The 21,761-nt window shown below is 40.2% G+C and overlaps 1 protein-coding gene across 2 annotated transcripts in view; it reads left to right on the forward strand.

The window, feature by feature from the left end:
- Positions 1 to 21,761, forward strand: part of SPON1 (spondin 1) — a 357,910-nt gene that overhangs the window by 212,564 nt on the left and 123,585 nt on the right. For both annotated transcript variants that reach the window (XM_042882758.1, XM_042882756.1), the window contains one exon: positions 16,440 to 16,573. In XM_042882758.1, coding sequence (XP_042738692.1) covers positions 16,467 to 16,573 — 107 coding nt within the window. In that variant the 5' untranslated portion in view covers positions 16,440 to 16,466. The remainder of the gene's footprint in view (positions 1 to 16,439; positions 16,574 to 21,761) is intronic.

Raw genomic sequence — 21,761 nt, forward strand, 5'->3', positions numbered from 1 at the left:
GCATGTTACATTTGGGTTCTTCCTGTTGCTATTACATAACTAGCATATATAACTAGCAACCAGATCGTGAAATAGCATTAGCATGGATTTTGAGTGTTCTGAATCAGTAAGCTGTGTAATGCCTACTGAGCTCTGTGTAATATAGAGCTATAGGTGTATATATAGGAAGTATAGAATATTAACAATATCTTAAATGTAATAATGTCGTTATGTATTTAATTTTTGATACTGCGTGGTTCATATTTTGTTGATAAGGCATCGTTTATTGAGCATCCCTATCTCCTGCAACTTCATTTTTTACTTTATGCAAGGCCATTAGAAGTTGTTTGCCTTCCTTTTTAGTCAGTGTTTTGTCCTGTCTCACTGTTAAAGCAGTTCAGAGGGGTGTACCTCAGAGGATTGCTTCCTGAAGCAGTTGCCAAAAAAGCAGAAGGTCAGTTTGTATAAAGGTGTGGAAGAAGCTTATGGGGAATCGTTCAAAGTAAACAAACATTGAAACCACCAAATACAGGTCTCAGAGCAAACACTGATGTGACTGGTCCTTCACTAACACTGGGATTTCTTGTATCACCACAACTCAGCTTTAGGTGTGAGAGATTCTGTGAGATTCTCTGAAGCTAGAAAGTACTTGCTGAGCCATATTTAGTTTCTGCAGTGAAAATCTGTGTTACTGGTAGTGCTTCCACGCTGCTCACGTTTAGCAAATATTTGCAGAGGTTAGACTACTTGTGTCACTCTGGTCAGATTATTTGATTCTGGGTACGTTCTGTTCTCAGTTATAAATAAATATTACATGTGTATATATATAATTAAAAACAAAAAATCCTTTCTCATTTATCTGCTTGAGATTCTTATATAGAAATCTGGAGGAAAGGGACAGTTGTTTATATTCTTGCATACCTGTGCTTCATCAGTTTTTAGAGAAGACAGTGGTATCTACCCCCTCTGTATTTGATGCTGTGCTTTCTGTTGCATTTCTTGCTTTGTACAGCCTTCCAAATGTTTTTGAAGTCGTGTGACTGAAAGAAGGTTTGCTCGAGATTGGAAAAGCTACGTGTAGCAGATCAAGTGTGGTAAATGAGGCCAAGGAAGTGCAAAAGGGGTACTTTGCAACAACACCACAAATGAGGGAATTTGTTGAGTGTATCCTCACTGCACTTGTTTATCAGTGAGTGCATTCCACGTGATGAAATCTGAGTTATTTTGCCTGCCACTAAGAAACAGGTTATTTATATGTATTGAGTTGTTTGAGACTTTGCAGTTTTTTTTTAATGTAAGAACTGTGGATGTTGATTCTGCTTGCTTTCTTATCTCTTAATTATGTGTCACTCCTTAGTTAAATGCTGTTATCACAGATACCTATTAAAATATAGGTATATATAATATATATACCTATATATATATGGATATATATATAGTTACCAAGTAAATACAGCAGTTGGAAGCCGAAATGCTGCTTTCCAACTTCACTTAGGGCTAGGACTGCCCCTTTGAAATAAGCCCTTTAGAGTAGTCACGAGCAGTGCAAAACATGCTGAGGTGCACGAGATGAGCACAAAAGCACTGTCATTCCCATGCGCCTATGTCTGTGCGTTTTGGAAAATGCTGCCTTGTCATTTGAGCGTTTTCTATAGACATCGCTATTCTTCTGTGCTTATTTCCATACAGTTACCTGCACGTTCATGTCTCTGAAAAGCATGGCCACGTATATGTCATATATGGCTACGTGGGACCCTGACTGTTTATATCTTTTTAGATGGCTCTTAGAAGCATAGTAGGAGGGGATCATCTCTTCCATGCTGCAGAAGATGAACTGTTGGCCAAAAGGAATATGAATGCTTTATGGTTTGTGCCTAACATCTTTTCTGCCTTCTTTTGACTTGTGAGCATTCCCGTCTTTCATATTTGAATAGCTGGGATAAGGGGGGAGAGCGGAGTGCAAACAGTAAGATCCCAAGACTTCTCAGAAGTATGTATAATATAAATCCACAGGTAAATGGAAGGTGTATGTATTGTGACTGATTGTCAGACTACCTGTAGCACATGAGCAGTAGTACCTTGAGTGTATTCAAAACAGCAGCAGAAAGTACAGGCAGTTTTGGTTGCCTTGCGGTTACATTCACTGTTTTCTTCTGTTGCTGCTGTGCGAAATGCAGACCTAAACAGTACAGAAGAACCATCTGTTGTCCTTACGTAGGGCTCTTGGTAGCAAAGGTTACAGAGAGGGGACTTCGAACTACATAGAAAATTGGTGTGGCTGGAGGACTGCGTAGAGGAAATGGACCTGGGGGTATTGATTGATGCTCGGCTGAACATGAGCCGACAGTGTGCCCAGGTGGCCAAGAAGGCCAATGGCATCCTGGCTTGCATCAGAAACAGTGTTGCAAGCAGGAGCAGAGAGGTGATTGTTCCCCTATATTCAGCACTAGTGAGGCCGCACCTCGAGTACTGTGTCCAGTTTTGGGCCCCTCACTGCAAGAAAGATATTGAGGCCCTGGAACGTGTTCAAAGGAGGGCAACAAAGCTGGTGAGGGGTCTGGAACACAGGCCATATGAGGAGAGGCTGAAGGAGCTGGGAATGTTCAGCCTGGAGAAGAGGAGGCTCAGGGGAGACCTTATTGCTCTCTATAACTTCCTGAAGGGAGGTTGTAGTGAGCTGGGGGTCGGCCTCTTCTCTCGTGTCATCAGTGATAGGACCAGGGGGAATGGTTTCAAGCTACGGCAGGGGAGATTCAGGCTGGACATGAGGAAGTATTACTTTTCAGAAAGGGTGGTCAGACACTGGAATGGACTGCCCAGGGAGGTGGTGGAGTCACCGACCCTGGGGGTGTTCAAGGAAAGACTGGATGTTGTGTTGAGGGACATGGTTTAGTAGGAGCTATTGGGAATAGGTGAACGGTTGGACTGGGTGATCTTTTAGGTCTTTTCCAACCTTAGTGATTCTATGATTCTATGATTCTATGGGACTGGTTGAAACGAGGAATTTCCCTCATCAAAATACAATGTTGTGCTAACTAATACAACAACTAAATCACTTGGAAATTTCCAATCAAAAGTTCACCAATGCTTTATGTGTAGATTAAAAAAAAAAAAAAAGTGTGATATTCCTTCTACTGCATTATTTCTAATGCATTGTAAACGTTGCAGCACTACTACTTGAGAATAGTGAAAAATCGGAACACAATTTCAGAATGGGTTGTCATGGAAGTATGTAATTTTTTCCATGTTTTTAAATATTTGAATAAAATGTCATTTTCAGTAGAAAAAAATACCTTGATGAAATTGTGTTTTTGAAACTGGAAACTCTGTGAAATGTTTTCGTACTTATTATACTTAGTTGTTGTGGGAGTTGCAAAGCCTAAATTTCAGCAAAATATCATCAAATCAATTAGAAACAACTTTATTTAAATTGTACCTTCGGATAGTGGAGTATCTTAAAAATCTATTGTGCCCAGTGTAGGTTTGATGAGGACTGGAGGGAGAATAGTGGAAATAGAACCAAAGTAAATACAGTTTTTGGTCATGCAGTCAACATTGTAATTTTTTCTATTCTTTCACATCCTTGGTTCCATCTGCTTTTGCCTGTTTTCTTAGAATCATTAAGTTTGGAAGAGACCATTAGAATCAGCTAGTCCAACTGTGAGACCATCACCACCATGCCTACTAAACCATGTTCCTAAGTGCCACATCTATGGTTTTACAGTGATGGAGTGCTTGCTGAGAAGATTTGATGCTTGAGATCTGCAGTTTTAAGTTACAGATCCCTTTTTTATTTGGCAAATTGATTTGGAAATGAATTTTCTAGTTTCTTAATGAATCATAGAATTGCTCAGATTGAAAAAGATCTTAAAGACCATCAAGTCCAACCACAGCCCAACCATCCTACCCTAACTAACAGCCCTCTGCTAAATCCTGTGCCTGAGCACCACATCCAAATGGTTTTTAAACACGTCCAGGGATGGGGACTCAACCACCTCCCTGGGCAGCCCATTGCAGTGCTTAACGACCCTTTCTGTAAAGAAGAATTTCCTGATATCCAACCTAAACCTCCCCTGGTGCTACTGGAAGCCATTTCCCCTCGTCCTGTCACCAGTGACAAGGGACCAGCCCCGCTCTCTCTATAAGCACCTTTCAGATATTGGAAAAGAGCAGTAAGGTCTCCCCTCAGCATCCCTTCCCCAGACTGAACAGCCCCGGTTCCTTCAGTCGCTCCTCATAGGCCATATTCTCCAAGCACATAAAGCTGTTTTTTCCCCAAAGCAAACGTTGTTCTGCAACTGTGTGTAGTGAACCCTCATGAAATTTCAAATGAAATAACTTTATGCTCTTGATACACATAGTATCAGAATTAAACCCCTTTGAGATAAACTTGTGTTTTTTTTCCTGAAGCTCTTCTGGTGATCTGCATGTACGATGTGATAACAGTACGCATTACTAATTGAAGCTCCCGTTCATATCCATGGCATTGGCAAGCATCAAGAAAGCTTATATTTCAGAACGTCGGGAGGTGCAAACTTAATCGGATGTTTGTGTATATATAGGTTCGCTCTGAAATCTGCCTGTAGCTTTAGGGCTTCTGTAACTCCTGAATTTTTGTTTTCTGTACAGCCTGCCGGTGTTGTGTTGGGAGCTGTGGGCAGGCGGTGCCCAGCTTCTTCCTCCAGCTGCCAGATTCCTCTGCCAGGCTGTCAGAGGGCCTGGTGTCAGGCATGCCCTGCTCACATTGGTCCTGCTAGGATAATCCTGTAGTTGAGGAATTTGCTGGCCTCTGTGTGATTTGTCTTGGAAATGCACTAAAAAGCACAAGTGCTTCTCAGACTGAGGTCCGTCAAAATCTGTCTGTAATAATTCAGTTAAAAAAAAGCAACCTTGAAGTACTTGCCAAGATTCATGGTTCGTGTGTTAGTACAGAAGTACAACAAAGCAAACATTTTATTCAGTGTATTTCTTGATGTAGAATGGAATCAGTGTATCCACAGAGCTGCTGTACACATCTGCGAGTAGAGCAGTGCTATTTTAGATACTAGTGCAACTCCAAAGTTGGAGCTGCTTCCTCTGTGCATATGTTTTGTGGCTTTTAACGTTGGACAGTTACATCAGCATGAGATGTTTCCCGTTTTCCTGTAATCTAAACTTCTGGCATTAAAGTTCTTCAATGTTCTGGGTAGGAGGAGGCCTACTGTGGTGTTGCCATGCCAGGTTTAGCAAGTAAGAGATGCACTCAACAAACCACAGCTTCACCACTGTATCCTGCTTGCAATTAATGTGAAAGCAAGAACCACAATATATAACATCTGTTGTTAAACTTGCAAGGGTTGTCAGTCCCTGTATAGTTAATCTGTACACACACATAATTTGATACAGCTCAGTTTCTGTTGCTGCAGTTCTTTTTCTCAGCTTCAATTTAGAAAGCTATGAAAGATTTTATTATGTCTTTTCTAAAATTCTGTATTACTCTATTTTTTTTTTTTTTCCAGAATCAGTTTCTGCAAGTTTATTTCCCTTGGGATGGTTTTAAAACTCTGCAGCAGCCACCTTATCATAATGAAATGTATTGCTGTAATGAAGGAAATATGGAACTTTTTTGAAGAAAAAAGAAGAAGAAAACTTTGAAGCCTTAAATTACTTAAATTACATTTTGTTCCCCCTTCACTACTATTGTCATTGTTTTGTTCCCTTTCTGAGCGTTTTGTGTCAGACGGCGTTCAGGCAGGGTGTCAAAACCATGGTTCTGCACGGCTCCACTTCTAACATTTGGCACTGTGATGTTTCGGGCACAGCACTTAACCCGTGTGGACTGCAGGCAGAGTTTAAAGAGGGCCTACCGGCTTCTTGAGAAGAGAGCAGAAGCTGCTTGCCAGACTCCCTGTTGTGCCATGGTTTGGCTTCAGTGCTGCCTGCATGCACTGTGCCTTTCTGAAGCAGAATCCTCACACTGGAAGGGAAAAAGGAGAAGCTTTTGATTTCCTCTAAACTCTTAAGCAAGCAGGCTTAACTTTCCTGACAGGTACCCGAGGTGGTGTGAAGTTAGGCTTTACAGCAAACTTAAGACACAGAAGGAGACAGGGAAAAGTGTTCCACCAATAGCTTGTATTATCTGAGGAGCCTTTTAAGCAAGGACTGAATCTGTGCTCTGATAATTCATTGGTGTATCAGAAATAAAAGCAAGAGGGCCTGGGTTTTTCTCTCTGACTCTGCCCGAGATGCATGCGCACGCTCAGGCTGCGTGAAGAGCACGGTGACTTTGGAGCTGCTCACAACTGTTGCCGGTGCTGCTGCCCAGCTCTCTGTTGAGTTTCTGCAGCTCTGCTGTCTGAGCAGTGCTCCCAACCTGGTAGCTGATGTAAGTTACTGTGCAAAAGCTTTGTGAGCTCTTATGAGGAGCTTATCTGCATAAAGCCTGTAGTTCCAGATCAACAGCGTTTCTGCTCTAAATGTGGTTTTAGCAGTGGATTAACTCTCTGAAATAGATGATGTTCTGTACGCAGCCATCTGAAGGCTGAGGGAATTTGTGTGGAATATGCTTGAACTGGGTTGTATATTTTAGCACAAAGCCGTTCAAGAAGGGCATGAATAGCGTGTGTGCCAGACCTGCTGATGCTTCAAAGCTCCAGCAGCAAGCAGGACAATAATGCTATTAAAAATATGTATTTTCTGTAATCCTTAAATCCCTTCTTAAGTTAAATGAGGAGCTCCGAGTGAGGTAGCTATTCTTGGCAGTAAATTCTTAATGCTGAGTGGTGTAATACTTTCTAAAATGACGGATAAATGAAAAGCCTGAACAGAATAAGCAACTGAGAGATGCTGATCCACAAAAACGTGCAGACTTGTTCTTTTCTATGTTTTTCAAATGACTTTCATCAGTTCTGATGCACCTAGCAGCAGAAGAGGTGCTTCCTTTTTACTTTACTAGCCAGTGTTGTGTTGTATTGCAGAAAAGTGTCATCTCTATCTTAATATTATCATTGATTATATTAGAAAGGAACTTGATGGAGGTTTAAGTCTGTGTTGCACTTTGTCATAGTAAAGGTTCCTTTGCCTGGCAGTTAATGCTCTGACAGATGCAAGACAGAGAGGCAGAGGGAAAAGGAAGGCTGTTATCACCACTCTGCAGGGAGCGCAGGGACAGGGAGTGGTGGCTTCAGTGGGCATGCTGTGTCTGTGGTTTGACTTGTGGCTCTATGATTCTCTTTACCTGGTGCTTTATGCGTCTTCGTGAATTTACCTTTCCTTTGCCTTTGATCAGCTGGACGTGCAACTGTGTTCTTATCTGAGATGTTGTGCGGAAGGAAAGGACCAGTTCCTGAGTAATAGTTGCAAACTGAGTTGGCAGCGAACCTGGGCTCCGTTGCCACAGAAATGGAAATGAGAAGTGCCTGTGTGTGCAGAAGATAAGGTCCATGTCTTCTATGTGAGTCCACAGTAAATATTTTCCTGGCGCTCCTGCTGCTTGTGCTTAGCTCATTACCATGCTAAAGATACCGATACTACACAATGGTGGCAGCAGTACGTGAATGATAATCATATCACAAGATTCCTCACGTAATTCATTTTGTTACCGGAGAGTTACACCGTTGGTAATGTTACTGAACGCCAGCGAATGTACCAAACTGCTGAGATGTGGGAATTAGCAGGCAGTGATAACCGGTACACATGTCTTCTTCCTCTGACAAGAAATTCAGATTTTCTTGTCTATTCTTAAACTTTCCAAAAAGGAGTAGATGAATGGTAGATTTAGGACTAGGTCATGTTTTTTCTCTCTTGTTAGGGACAAACAATTTCAGATTTTCAGTTATTTGCGTTTCTCGTCTCTTTGACAAATGGATTTGGAAACTGTAGGGGGATGAAATGTAATTTTTAATGCATTTTCATGTGTATGTGCCTTTCTATGCATAAGTAGCCTACAGTGTCAACCAGAGATTTATCTGGTCTGTTCTTTGCTAAAAGTTCCTTGGGAATCTTTGGTGCAACACCATATAAGCAGCAGTGAGGTAGCCAGTGTGCTTGTGCTTGCTTGAATGCATTCTGTAACGTAGACATGTGGTAAGATTACCGATGGACCTGAGTTCAAGACATCACATAAAGTTGTTTGGCACAGGAAAGCTCGGTGGCCTCTGCAAAATCACATCCGGTATTTTGTGCTTTTTCAAAGAAGGACATCTGTCTGTGAGGGTCAGATGAATGCAGGGGGAGTTACCGTATTTGGTTTTAATTGAATGTTTAAGAACTCCTAGATCCTGGGCTGGCAAACCAGTTCCAGGTGGGATTTCCAGTTTTTGTGGAGAAACATTTTTGCCATGCACCACCAGAATATTGACCCTTTTAATGGGCTGCATTGATTTTTCATAGCTGTTTTTGGGGAGAATTTTTTCATCTGAGACATAGCTTCAATTAAGAGCGAGGGGTTAGCCACAAAAGGCTTTCGCTGCAGATGGAGAGACAAATTTCAGGTGTCTGAGTCTTGGGAGAGCAGTTCCACCAGGGTATGGAAGAAGCCGCAAGGAGTGCTGGGCAACACTGCTTCAGGATCGATTCCTCATAGTCTTTTCCTGTTTGCTTTGTAAAAATACTGAGATACTTCCCTGCCGGCCCAGTGATGAGACTAGCTTTGCAACTTGGATAGAGAGTCCTTGAAATAGCAGCGATGTGGAAACACAGTGCTTTCATCACCTGACTGCAGAGCCAGTTTTTTCCCTCAGTTCAGTGAGCACATATGTGAGGCAGAGCAGATCAGAGCGGCTGCAGGTTTCTCCTGCCAAAGTTTGCACCGACAGCAAACTGCTAGATTGAGGGTGTGTGAGTGTGTGCCGCTCCTATCAGAAGTGGAGTTCTTAAATGCTGGTCCCAGTGCATGCTCAACCAGAATGTCTTTCAGCTTTTGCAATGAAGATAAGGTTTTCCATCTCAACCCAGTGCGCATCACAGCGGAGATATAAAAGAACTTTGCAAAGTAAGATCCTCGCCCCTAGTAGGACTTGAATTTCTGTTTTAAAAGTAATTATGCTACAATCCCTTCGTGTGCTGACAGAGCAGTGCTCATGTGTAAGAGACGTGATTGTCAAACTGGATCCGTGCCAGGTTTGGTTTTGTTTGGCTTCCTGGCTTTTACAGGCATTGGTGCACGCAGCTGGGAGATCTGCGGCTGAATTTGGCTGTTCGTTTTTTGGAAGTGAGACAAAAAGGGTGTTACACTGAACCACCCCAACATTTCAGCTTCCCTGGATTCACCTGATGTGAATCCCTAGCTGATTCTCTAAACCTGTTTTCTATCTCATTTGAGCTATTGGCACAGCGCAGTGCAGGCTGAAGACCTGAGTCTCGTGTTTAATCTCTTCCCAAATAACCTGTGTTTGTGAAGTCTGAGGCTAATTTTTGAGGTACGACGAGCTGTTAAGGTTAGTAATAAGTATGTTTTTACCAAGCATTTCATGTATTGTTTTGAAGAAGGAGCTCTATGTCTGTATCCCCATCACACAATTCAGAAACAGACTGTGCTAAAGTGATTTGAGAGAGGTTGCTTTGCAAAGAAACTCGCCTCTCATGAATTGCAGTGGATTGCTTTAGCCATGTTGCCATGTGTTATTTTATCTCACTTGATTTTATGAAGCTGTGAAAACGTCTCTTTTCCTTGCACGGCCTCCCAATGGCTTTTACTCATCTAGAAAATCGGATTTGATTTTTTTTTTTTTTAAATACAAAGTGGCCAAATGTGAAACTGTATTATATATAACAGCAATTTTCAGGAAAAATGGCAACTGGCTTTTTTCCTCTTTCTGAAGAAAAGTGTGAATACTGTAACCTTAACTGAAAGGTCTGAACTGTAGAGACTGCAAAAGAAATATACAAAATCTTAACGCTTTTACTGTTTTCTAGTGATTGCTTAATAAAACTCCTTGATTTTTGATTAGGTTGACTTTAAAACATCACTTTCAGTAAACAACGTTTCTCATAAGCTGAGAGCTCTTGAGACACCATCCATCAAAAGCTATTTTTCCCCGTCAAAATTTCTTACCTGATTGAAACAATGGTTATGTTTTTGCCAAATAACTCGCGTTCGTATGGAGATAGTTTGACAGAAACACTGAGTGTAAAAGCATCTACATGAAAGTATTGCCCAGTAAATGCTGCATTTGTCTTTGTTGGAGTGGTGTTTAGTCATCTCTGAGATGACCGTGTTAGTGCTGTAACACTGCTGCTTGGGTCAGTCCTGGCTCAGATGAGGGGAGCTGCAGCTCAAGGGCTGCTCAGTTTTCAGGTTAGTGCAGACTGTTACTGTGTGGCCCCTGCCTGCCTGGGGTGGACGTGGCACAGCCTGCTTGGCGTCCCCATTGTCTTTGTTATTATTCTGCTTCAGGTCTGTGGTGTGGTAGCATGGTTCTACTTCCTAATCCTTGGAACTGAGTCTCAAAAGTAGTATTTCTTCATTTTCCTATATCTAAGCATTTGCAAAATTTAACGTATTTTTCCACGTGCTTGTTTCATGCTTGCAGATGCAAGCTACATTAAACTATAAATGAGCTCTGATTTCATTCAGACTCAAGTTCTGTCTTCTAACTACTACCTGAATGTAATGGGAAAAAAAATACACCAGTTAGTGTGTCTGAGCTGTCAAGTATAGCCCGTACCTCTGCAAATGTACATTTGGGTCTAACTGGATTAAATTACACACCAAGATAAGCCAAAAGTCCTGTCCCTTTAAAACTGAATTTCTCTTGTTTTACCCAGAATCCCAATGCACCATTTCAGGTACTGTACAGGAAGCCGTACAGGCTGAACCCAAAGCGTGACATTTGTCGAGCAAGGCACAGCAATGCTCACAGCTTTTGTACCAAATGCCATGCGAAGTCTCCTTGCCCAGTGTGCTGGTGCGAAGCCGTGCGCTGCAGCTGCTCAGATGTTTACAGCAGTCACCTGGCACACTCTCAGCTCTTGCGTGCCAAGGTGGGAAAAGCAAGTTCAGTCTTCAAAATAATTCATTGTTTCTGACGAGGATTGTTGGGTAGCATTGGCAGCATTAAGAAACTAGGATCTTTGAAGGGATTTCGTAAAGCAATATTATTCAGAAAGATTTTGCTCTTTCCCTGCTGGATCTTAGTGTTTGCTAAGAGCTTTTCGTAAATGAAACGAGAGGAAATTTCCTCATCAGAATAGCTTCTTTTTGAAGCTATAGGCAGAAGAAAATGAGACTTGCAGCCATGAGAATAATGATAGCTATCCATGCCTAATAGAGTTTCTCTGTTAGGGATTATAAAAGTAAGATATTATCTGGGAAAAGGTGTATTATTTGTCACAAATACCAGTAATGTAGTCTGATAGTCAAAGTAGCTGAAAATGGTTCACCCAACTGTTTTCATCTAAATGTTGATGTTGCAGTTAAGGTGAAAAACTCAAGGAAACAAGACTGAAAGTGTAGTTCTTTGTGAACGTAGAGTCTGCTCGTTGTGAGATGCTGCCCAGGTGGCCATTTCCAGTTCCCAACAACCCCAGTTCCTGTATCTGGATTTTCTTCCGTAGCATTTCCTTGATTGGCCTTTTTCAGTTGACGTGCTAATACCTTCAGCATCAGCCTTAGGATTCAACATTTTACAACACGGATATCTGGGAATCATTCAAACCCAGCACTTTGTACCTGCTAATTGTTTATTGTTACTTGTCTCTGTCAAAATAGATGTTGTTTTTCTCATACGTACTGAATTAAGCGAAGAAGGAATCGTTGTCAAACTTTCTATAGGCATTCTCTGAGGCAGGAAAGGCTGCTTAGTGTGGAGATTTGCAGTGCTTTATTTTCATGATGTTTCAGGTTCTAGTCACAGTGAACTGACTTCTTTCTCTTCCTGTTTGAATTGCACCTTGGAATATACACCAGGGTCTGCAGAAGGTGTAATGTAGCTTGTAGGTTAATTTAGACAGAAGAATAATATGCACTGTGGTATGACAAAGACCAAGTCTTTTATAGTGAATAATTACAAAGCAGCTTAATAGGATTCTCAGACAGGATTCTTTCAGTAGTCTGTCCTTTTGATCATCCAGCATAGCTTTTTTTTTTTTTTTTTTTTTTTTTTTCAGTGAGCACAGTATTTAAAATCTTTGTTGGAAATCTAAGAGAAAAGCGACTGGAAAGAATTCCCTAAAATGTCTCACTGTTCGTTTATTTATGTCTTGGGAGATATATTTATCCTTTATATTTTTCTTCTACTCTGTCAAAGTCTTGATCCGCCTGTCTAGCATCAGGCTTCTTTGTAGAACTGAAAGTTTCCCTTTTTTTAATTTTTATTTTTAAAATTTGGTTGTTCCAGTAGAGCACAGATGTTTCAGTGGGTGGAAAGCGATGATGCATCTATAAAACAAAGAATGGTGTCGAAGATCCTGGCCAGTGGTTGAAATAGCGGACTCGCGCCAGTAGAGGATTTATGTAACTTCATCTCCTTTGTACTCAATCTTACTTCCTTTCTTTATGTTGTATGTAACTTATTTTATAAGCATTTTGACTTTTTTTTTTTTAATGCTGATGTGTATTTTTAAGTGTATTTAACTGTAGAGAGTATTACCACTGGAATTATTTTATTTGACCAGCAGTTTGTGAAAATTAGAAAGCAACAGTGAGGTCTGTCACCCAGCAAGAAATGGTTCTAATTCTGAGAAAAGAAAGCCACTCCTCAGTTTAACAGATAAGCATTCATCCAGTCCTGCTTTTCAGGAACACCCAAAACTCCTCAAATTCTTCCATGTTTGGAATATGCAAAGAATGCAAGATTGAAGCTGGAGCTGGCAAATTCTCCCTCTTAATATCTTTGCTTCCATGTGTGTAGATTTACACAGGTCAGCTGAATTCTACTTTCTGTGACAGTCATTTCAATCCAGGTTAACTCCAGGACGATTATCAGAGTTTGCACTAGTTTCCCTGAGGGAATAAATTGTTCAAATAATATTACAGTCATAGAGTAATAAAATAAAAAAAATCCCAACAATGAGAAAACACCCAGCAAATAGAATGTAAAGGCTTACTATTACTGCATGTGTGGATTCAGAAGAATTTGTCACACAGAGATACCCCTGGTTTGATACTGCAGATTCTTGTGCCAAGTGTTCGTTTTAGTTTTTAGGTTTTTTACGGGTCCATTCCTGAAAATGTGAGGCTTCCCATTGCGCATAACCTAGAGTTTAGCAAGCTGTAATTTTGCAAATGCTACATTTAATCTGCGTGGTTTTTCCTGCCAATTTTTCCTTCATGCATTATGTGGTCTGACATGACTCCAGAAGAAAAATCAGGATTGTATTATTTTCAAAGAGTACATATCTTTTTTTTTTTTTTTTCCTCCATGAACTTTGCCAGGCTAGTATTATTTCCCCTGTGTTATGTGAGCACAATGAAATCCTCCACTACTGTAAAATACTGGAATCCTGTTGTGTAAGTGGTGAACTTTCTGCATTACACCTTGGAACGCGGAAAATCAAACCTCCTCAGATATGGAAAAATGCATATTTTTAAGAAATGCTTCTGAGACGGGTTAATATTTACCCTGTATTCCTAGAAACTGGGGAATTCTTCTGAGTTTTCAAAAGTATTTTAAAGCAATTTCTTAAACTGCTCAGATCAACTTATATTTGAATTTTTCTGTCTAATTCAGGAGCTTTTTATTGTATTCTGTCAACTTTAGAAGTCTTTATTAAGGAAGCTTCCGTCTAATTTTTTTTTCTCACACTCTTTTCCAGGACCTTAGTGTTTTATGGTCAGGTTTTTCACAGCAGACACTTAGTGCTTCAGTATTCTTGCTTTAATAGTTACTGATGTAGGAAATGGTGATGTAGCCTTTAAGTCTAACGGCTTCCTCTTCTTCCTGCGCTGTGTTTTAAAATGCGATCAGAACTTCGGTTTCATTTTGGTCATCTGTATTCCTTGAAAAACTCATCATTTTTTAGGTTGTAAGAATTTGGTAGGCTATAGAAATACAAAATACATCTGCATTTTTGTATTTGTTTGTTGCTAGTAGAAATATGCATGGATGTACTCCAAACTAATGACTAAAATGAAGTCACGTATTTTGACTTCTCTTTTTTGCAGTGGACGGAAATTTTACATACAACAACTATTCACAGTTGCTCATGGCTTTTCCCTTATGCATTAGCTATTGGGTTTTTTTAAATGTATTTGTTGTTGTTCACCTGTTTGTTTCTCACTTGTCTTTGTGATTCCATTCATTGTTGTACAAAAAAGCAGGGTTGACTCTCCCAGGGTCAAGGATTTACCAAACACTTAAATGTATCGTAGAGGGGTCTGCTATCGTGACTGCTAGAAGAACAATGTAAAGTCAGCTGAATCCTCGTTAGCTGAAAATAGCAACTCTGTGCTTTGAGAACACAGATCCATTTCAGTTGGACTTCTCCAGAAACATTCATTGATGAAGTCTGTTTCAGACAAGAGTTACACTAGAGCTGTAAAAGCAGTATAAGTGAAAGGCTCATTGAATGACTTCTACCTGGTCAATAGTGAAGTATTTGCAGTTACCTGTAAGGACTTAGCTTCCTTGACCTGTACTGAAGGTGTTTTCTCAGTTTTTGTGCAAGGGTGTGAGTTATGACGGAACAGCAGCAGTTTGCAATGCACAACGAATGTGGAGCTAGTGTAACTCCAGCAGTACTTGGCAGTAGCCGTGTTTTTCTAGAAAAAAAAAACTGTCTGTGGAGAATTCTTACATGATCTCCTGAGAGCACCTTCAATAGGAATTATCCTGTGGTCATATAAATAACAATTTTTAGTGGTTTTTCATTTTATATAAGGTGGTATAAAATCATTCTTCGTCCCACAGAATTTTGAATTTTTACTGTGTAATATGAAGAAGTCACCTACTGTGACCATAACTTAATGAGGAACAACTGAACAGCGTTATTTCTCTGTTTTACTGTTGCAGGAGTAAGGCAGGCAGTGTAAATACTGTTGATGACCAAGGCAGAACTGTAGGTTAGGGATTTCCTAGTAATCAAGTTAAGTGCATTAGATTGCATTAAGTAGAAATAGAAAATGATTCAGTACCAATTTAAGCATATGCGAAGTCCCATGCTTCCCAGTACTTCACATTGATTAAAATCTAGCATGGTAGTAGCTTCACATGTTGTGTTTACACAGATTCTCTGAAGCATTAAAAAAGTTGGAGAATATTAATGGCTTTACATTTAAAACTCAGTGACCGTTATCCTATTGATTTGGCTAAATAGAGTTTAGATGAACTCCTTGGGTCAGCGCCTCTCTTTTGTTACAGAAAGCCAAAATTATATTTGGCTCTGCTATAAAAGTTTGGGAATTCTGGCTGTACGATTGGGTGAAATGACATGGATGCCTGCCCACTGAAGCAAATCTGATCAGACTACAGATACTGGTTTTTTTTCATAATGTAAGTCAGTATTTGGTGTCAAAATATTTATATTTACAGCAGTAAGATTATTTTTTCAATGTAATTTGGCAAAAGTGTGTGGTGTTAGTTCAAGAATTCTGGAAAAGCTCCTTTAGAAACGAGTCTTGTTTTTTCTCAGAATGGTGTGGTTTATAATTCATCTTGACCCAGTGTCGTGGGAGATTTTACTCCATCGATGACCACAGAGTCATTGTGAAAAGCATTTTTGCAGTATCACAACGTAGCCTGTTTCCAAATAAAACTAATCAGCTTCTGATGAATTTAGAATCTGACGAACAGACGGCTTAAAGTGCAGTCCATGAAGCACATATGTTGCGAGAAAGCTATTTTGTCACAGGCACCTTTGAGTAAAATCCTTGGAACAACACCAGTTTCATTACAGCCTCTGTGGTTTTGTGTTAACTTACACCACTTAAATCTTTCTGTTGAACAGCAATCAATTGTAAAAGTAAAAATGCGTGCAGGTTGGATTAAATAGCAGTCTCTGAATTATAGATCAATATGATTCACGTATTATTTGTTCTGTCCTGGAGAGTTTTTATACTTGGAAACGATACTGCTTAAACAAAGGTTAGTTTAAAATGAAAATAAATAAACTGAAAACCCATCTTTTTTCCTTTATGTTCCATCTGTCCCAACCAGTTGCTACAAGACTGCTACTAATAAGAAAAGCTGGAAAGGATTAATCTTTAAATATTTTCAGTTCATTAACATTTACTTGGAATTCCAGCAGCGAGGATCCCCAGATAAGGTTAGCTGCAGCCATGCTCAGAAAGGATCCCCACCTTTTAACTTAGAACTGAAGGATTCACCTGTAGCCCATTCTTTTTCCTTTCTTTGTGTTAATGAGTTAAGTGCATGTTTTGAATCCATTTGCAGAAGAGCGCTAAGCAGAGCTTTCCAAATAATTTCACTGAAAGAAAGCAGGAGCCGACAGAACCTACATACAGAACATACATACAGTGTATTTCAGTGGTAGTGGCTCTGCATGTCTCATCTTTTTACGTTCTTTTCTTTGCAATTCCTCAGATCATAGATGAAGAAGAGACGCAGTTCATGAGCAACTGTCCCGTTGCAGTGACTGAGAGCACACCTAGGAGGAGGACACGCATCCAGGTGTTCTGGACGGCTCCTCCTGCTGGTACGGGCTGTGTCATCCTCAAGTAAGTGTTTTTATGTGTATGGAACTTAGCAGTCAAGTAATATTCAAGGTCAGGATGAACTAGGCTCTAACCAACAGATCTAGCTGCGCCGTCCCTGTTCATTGTAGCACAGTTGGACTGGATGGCCTTTAAGTGTTCCATGCAACTCAAATGATCCTGTGGTCCTGAAGGTCTTTTTCCAAACTAGATGATTCTGTTTATTGTACCTACAAATCTAAGACTGCTGTAAAGATCGCTTTAAGATCAAGATTTCATCCTTTTGGCTGAGATGCAATCAATGGAGCTCTGTGTAGAAGCTGTAAGTCACGTACTGCTACAGAAATTATTGGAGAAAGCTGCAAGGGGGTCTGTTGTTTCCAGAGAAACATTATGTTGTCTCTTAAGATTTTGCTTGTCGTATTTAATAGGGCAGTTTGGTCAAATGTGTGTAGACAATTGGGATTTCTTCACTCGCTTTGAATTTCTGTTTGGAATAAGTAAGCCTTTGCAATTGCTAAGATGCGCCCTGCAGTAAAGCAAAGAATTTCTGAGCCTTATCAGTACCAGGAATATCTTCAGAGACACAAAACAGCTCTAGGCTTGTGAGGGGATACTGTCACAATAGTCCTGCTGCTGGTAATTCAGGCCAGTTCAGAAAAAGGTGTTGTTAAAATTGCAGCCAGCTTCTGAACAGGTCAGCAAGCTGCTTTGCGGTGCTGCCCTTGGCACAAAGATATGAGGGTCAGCTGGCCCCTGGAGATTAGGCTCAGACCTTCAGCAGTGCGTGTCTACCTGCTGTAGTTTTAAGACCGCCTGTTTTAACATTCACTGGAATGAATGCGCATACAGACTTCTTTAACCTCTGGACATGTGCATGTCAGGCTAGCCAAAATGAGAGGCCTGCTGCTTGCTGGATGGCTGCACTTGTTGTCTGTTAAGGTTTGCATGCAGAAATTTTCAGCTACTTATCAGTAAGGCTCTTTGTTTTTCCACTCAGAACTGCCTCCCTCCTAGCTGCGAAACAAATATTGCTTGGGGCGTTTCTTCAGTAGCGTATGAAGGTGATGTTTTGTGCCTCCTTTCGAGCAGACATGATTTAAACTTGAATCCTGTAATGACATGTAACAACTCAAGTTGGTGGATTTTTTTAATTACCATCCTAAATAGGATTATCATCTAAAAAACACCCAGCAAAAACACAACAAGACAACCAACCAAGCCCCATACTTATCTCATGCAAGCTTAAACGTTAGAGACTGTGGTTCTCGGGGGGCTTGTCAGCAAAGGAATGCAGAAAAGTACCACCAACTATTGAAATTGTTATAAATGTTTCTTCTCCCTCCTCTATGCTGGTCAAGCCTTGCAGGTTTTTCAACACACTTACATTTTTACACTCAGTTTTGTACATTGTGGCAGAAAATTCAAGCAGCCAATCCAAAAAGTAGCAGTTGGAACTGCAGTCCTAATGTTGTATACACAGAAGTATGAAATTGTCACTGCCCTTAAGATTGTACAAATTAAATCAGCAGTGCTCAGTCTTCACAGAATAATCTTCATCATCAGTGCCAATAAAATAATTGAAGTGCCAACTTAGATGACCTGACCAGCATCAGGTGCCACAATCTGTTTGGGTAGGTAAAAGAAATGTCTTATATGTTGAAATTAATGGAGGAAGGACACATTTTTAGCTTAGTGAGCACCACTTACAGCGTATCTCAGGTAGTCTGTACTGAAAAAAAGTGGGGAAAAAAAAAAAGTTGTTTGGATGATTTTCAGTAAAAATATATGAAAAATACAGGCTTGCTCCCAATATCTGGTTTGTTAACCTCAGAGGGGAAGCAACTTCTCTACTCCTGAAGGCATTCTGGAGAAGGAATGAAGCAGTCATGGTTGTTGTCAGTTGTTGATTTCAGGAATTAGTAAGTGGGGTGCAATCCTAGAAATCACTGACTGACGTGTTTTTGACGCTAACAACATTTATATTTTTTCTTTTGGGTGTAAAATTTTGAGCACATCTGAATTAAATGCAGTTAACCTTCTTTATGGTTATCTGTCACAAAATTCCATAGAAGAGCTAAATGTAGTTTTCATGAATATCTGGTTTAGTCCTTGGGGTCTGTCTGATCATTTTTTGCTAGAATTCACAGAACAGCATGGGCATGTTGTGGAGCCTGTTCTGAATCACAGGGATATAATTCTCCCTTTTCACAGTATTGTGATCTAGGGACTTCGTTTAATGTAGGCAGAAGTTAAATGTTAATGATCCACCAGAAAATTATTACTGTTTTGATGCCAAGTATTGTTTGTTAGGCTTATTATGTGTACGAAAAGTACGAAATATTCCCAGAAGTCTTTTTCCAGACGGATATTGAGGTTTGGGAACATCCTTTCTCTTGGTTAGCAAGGATGGATGCCTTTTGAGAGAAACACTGGATAGCCTGCATTTGGCTGGTAGTTATCTTAATGCTTTCTGGGCGTGGTGCACTTGATCAATTTGGTTCACAAGCATAAAATGAAACGCAATAGGAGTGACCTGTAGTTCCTGTGTTCAGCAAGAGATAAGTCTTTTCACATGAGCAAATCTGTGTATGATGCTGGCTTACTGGGTTACTGCAAAATATAAAGTTTAGGAGAGAGAATTAGCATATACTTAAATTTGGTTTATCGTCACTAATTTGCTTTCTAAAGCATGTTTTTCTAATGGTAGTACATAAATCACACGCACATACAAAGAGATGTATTAAGATATGTTGTCACACAGTAATTGCTCAGTCAAGAGCAGTTAATCTCATCTTTTCATCCCTGCTAAGTGGTGGCAGCGAACTAGCTTAAATGCTCGCATCCTTCCAGCCGCTTTATTGGAACTGTCAGTTTATCAAGCATCCTTCTGGAATGCGATCACTGCACCTCTGTTTGTCCAAAGATTCCAGCATAGGTTTGAGCCTCACCGAAATCACAGGGCAGAAGACTTTGCTTAGCTGTTAGGCACTGCTCGGGAGAGGCACTCTCAAGCTTTAAACTCTCTTTTCCCTTTCTTGATTACTATTAGGAATGCTGTCAAAATCAAATTGCACAAAGCAAGCCTGCTCTTAAAATGATTTCTCTAGATGGATGAAAGAACCAGCATATCACTTTGGGGGTGGCCTTGGACACTGCGCGTGATTTTAAGCACTGATTTTTAGCATTGCTGAATGGGACTGGAATGCATCATCAACAGTCCAGTTGAGTAGTCAGCCTCGTGACAGCACTGGGGTATTGGAATAGAAGTTACAGCTGTCTGGAGCAAACTCATTACGGACACATGAATCAACAGAGTATCTCACTAGTGTCTTACGTAGCAATCAGAGTTCTTTTGATTACCTCAGCATGTGTTCTAGCTTTAGAAGTTGCATATTTCTTGCTTCGATGGTTAAAGACCTGTATCTGGAACAGCCTAAGCCCTTGTGCTGTATGCAGCCTGCTGTAAAGAAACCAACTGTGTTGATAGTTGTGCAGTGGCAGAGCCTGGTGGTGTTCCTATCATAGCATAGAAGCAGATAAATTTTCAGAGGACTTGAACTCTGACTGTTTCTGTATTGAGTATTTGCTTTTCTTTTCAAAGCCTTTTTTTCCAACATGTAAATCATCATATCTAATTTATTCTTTCAGCAAAAGTAAAACAGAAATACGTTCACATTTTGCTTTTAAATTAGACAACTAGTAAGCAGAGGTTTTCATCCCTCAGATCAGTGCTTCTGTCCAGTTATGGCTTATTTTTTGTCATAGCTTGATGCTGTAACTTTTTTCGGAGCAGCGTTTTCACACATTTCAAAGTAAGAGAAGATGAATAATTTTCAGGCATCTGCTGTTTCAGTCTGCGACAAGAACAGCTAATGGAAATTTATCCAGTTTATCAAGGAAAACCTTAAATGCGGACTTCAGTAAGTAATATACCCCACTGACAAAAAGGATGATAAATACTCAAAATTCACTGGCTGTGATGCCATCACCTCTTTCAGACTAATGCTTGCCCCAGATTTGCAGGCACAACTCAAGAGAAAGGGCCTCTGCCCATTGGGCTCTTACATCCCTCAATGAGTGAGTAAAGGTTGGGCCACATAATTAATGGACGAAGCAGAGCAAAATAGTTGTCTGCAAGTGCTTGTAGAATTCTGTGATATAAAGCGAAGGGAAGAACATTTTGTAAATATTTTGTTACACATTAAAATTTCATGGTACAGAGAATCTTGTTCATATCCACGTTGATTAAATCTGTCAGTTGCTGTAGGTCTCAAGAACAGAGTACTGCTACATGGTAATTATCTTTCCTCCTGCAGCAACGGATGGTTTTCACTAAATCTGAGGTCAGTGGTTAATGTAATAAATATTGGCAGCATGCAGATAAGTTGTATTCCATTGCCATTTAGGAAAGAAAAAGCATTTTTCTGATTGACTCACACAATAATCAACTTCTCAGGTAATGGATGTGATTTGTATAGTAAATTTAACAGAAATTCTTGCTTACTTACTGATAATATAAACTTATTTCTGCCTAGGCAATCATCAGATTAAAATCTGCAGCCTATAAGTATTGCTTATTAACACTGCTACTTGTAAAAATCCATTGTATTTGTCATAATCTCTCTTCTGTTCATTTCTGGAAATGTTTTCTGAACCATGTTCAGGCGAATATCTTACCATTTTTGAGGAAATATGGCTTGGTTTAATTAGTTTCAATTTGTTTTTCATCATATGAAGTTTTCTTTGTCTTTAGTCGTGCTGGTAATTGGTGGCATTCGGTATCATTAACAGAATAATTTCAAATAACTGCAGTCTTCCAAATAAAACTGCGATAGATTCAGTGTATCAGTGTATGCATTGACAAAATATTTCAGATACCTGTGATGTTGTAGCAAAGCTCTCCTGCTTCAGTACAATTGCTTGGGTTGGCTCCTTGCTTGTAATACTCCGCTTCCTGCCTCACGTGTATCTGCTAGCAGCTGTCTCACACAGTCAGTGATCGTTCTGGAAATGGCCCAGGGTTAGAATTCAGTTGCATTTCCTCAGTTGTTGCTGTATAGGGGGCTTATTTGCAGAGGCCGTTGTGAAGCTTGTTAAGATTGTGACTGTTAGTTCTTGCACCCACAGAGCCAGTGGGTTCAGTGGGTTAGCAGCTGGCTTCAGTGCAGCTGGGTGCTGGTGGAGAAAATATATCCCATTGCTGTTACAT

This window comes from Lagopus leucura, unplaced genomic scaffold, assembly GCF_019238085.1.
Source record: "Lagopus leucura isolate 7727_CA_CO unplaced genomic scaffold, USGS_WTPT01 Super-Scaffold_100035, whole genome shotgun sequence".
NCBI classification, from domain to species: domain Eukaryota; kingdom Metazoa; phylum Chordata; class Aves; order Galliformes; family Phasianidae; genus Lagopus; species Lagopus leucura.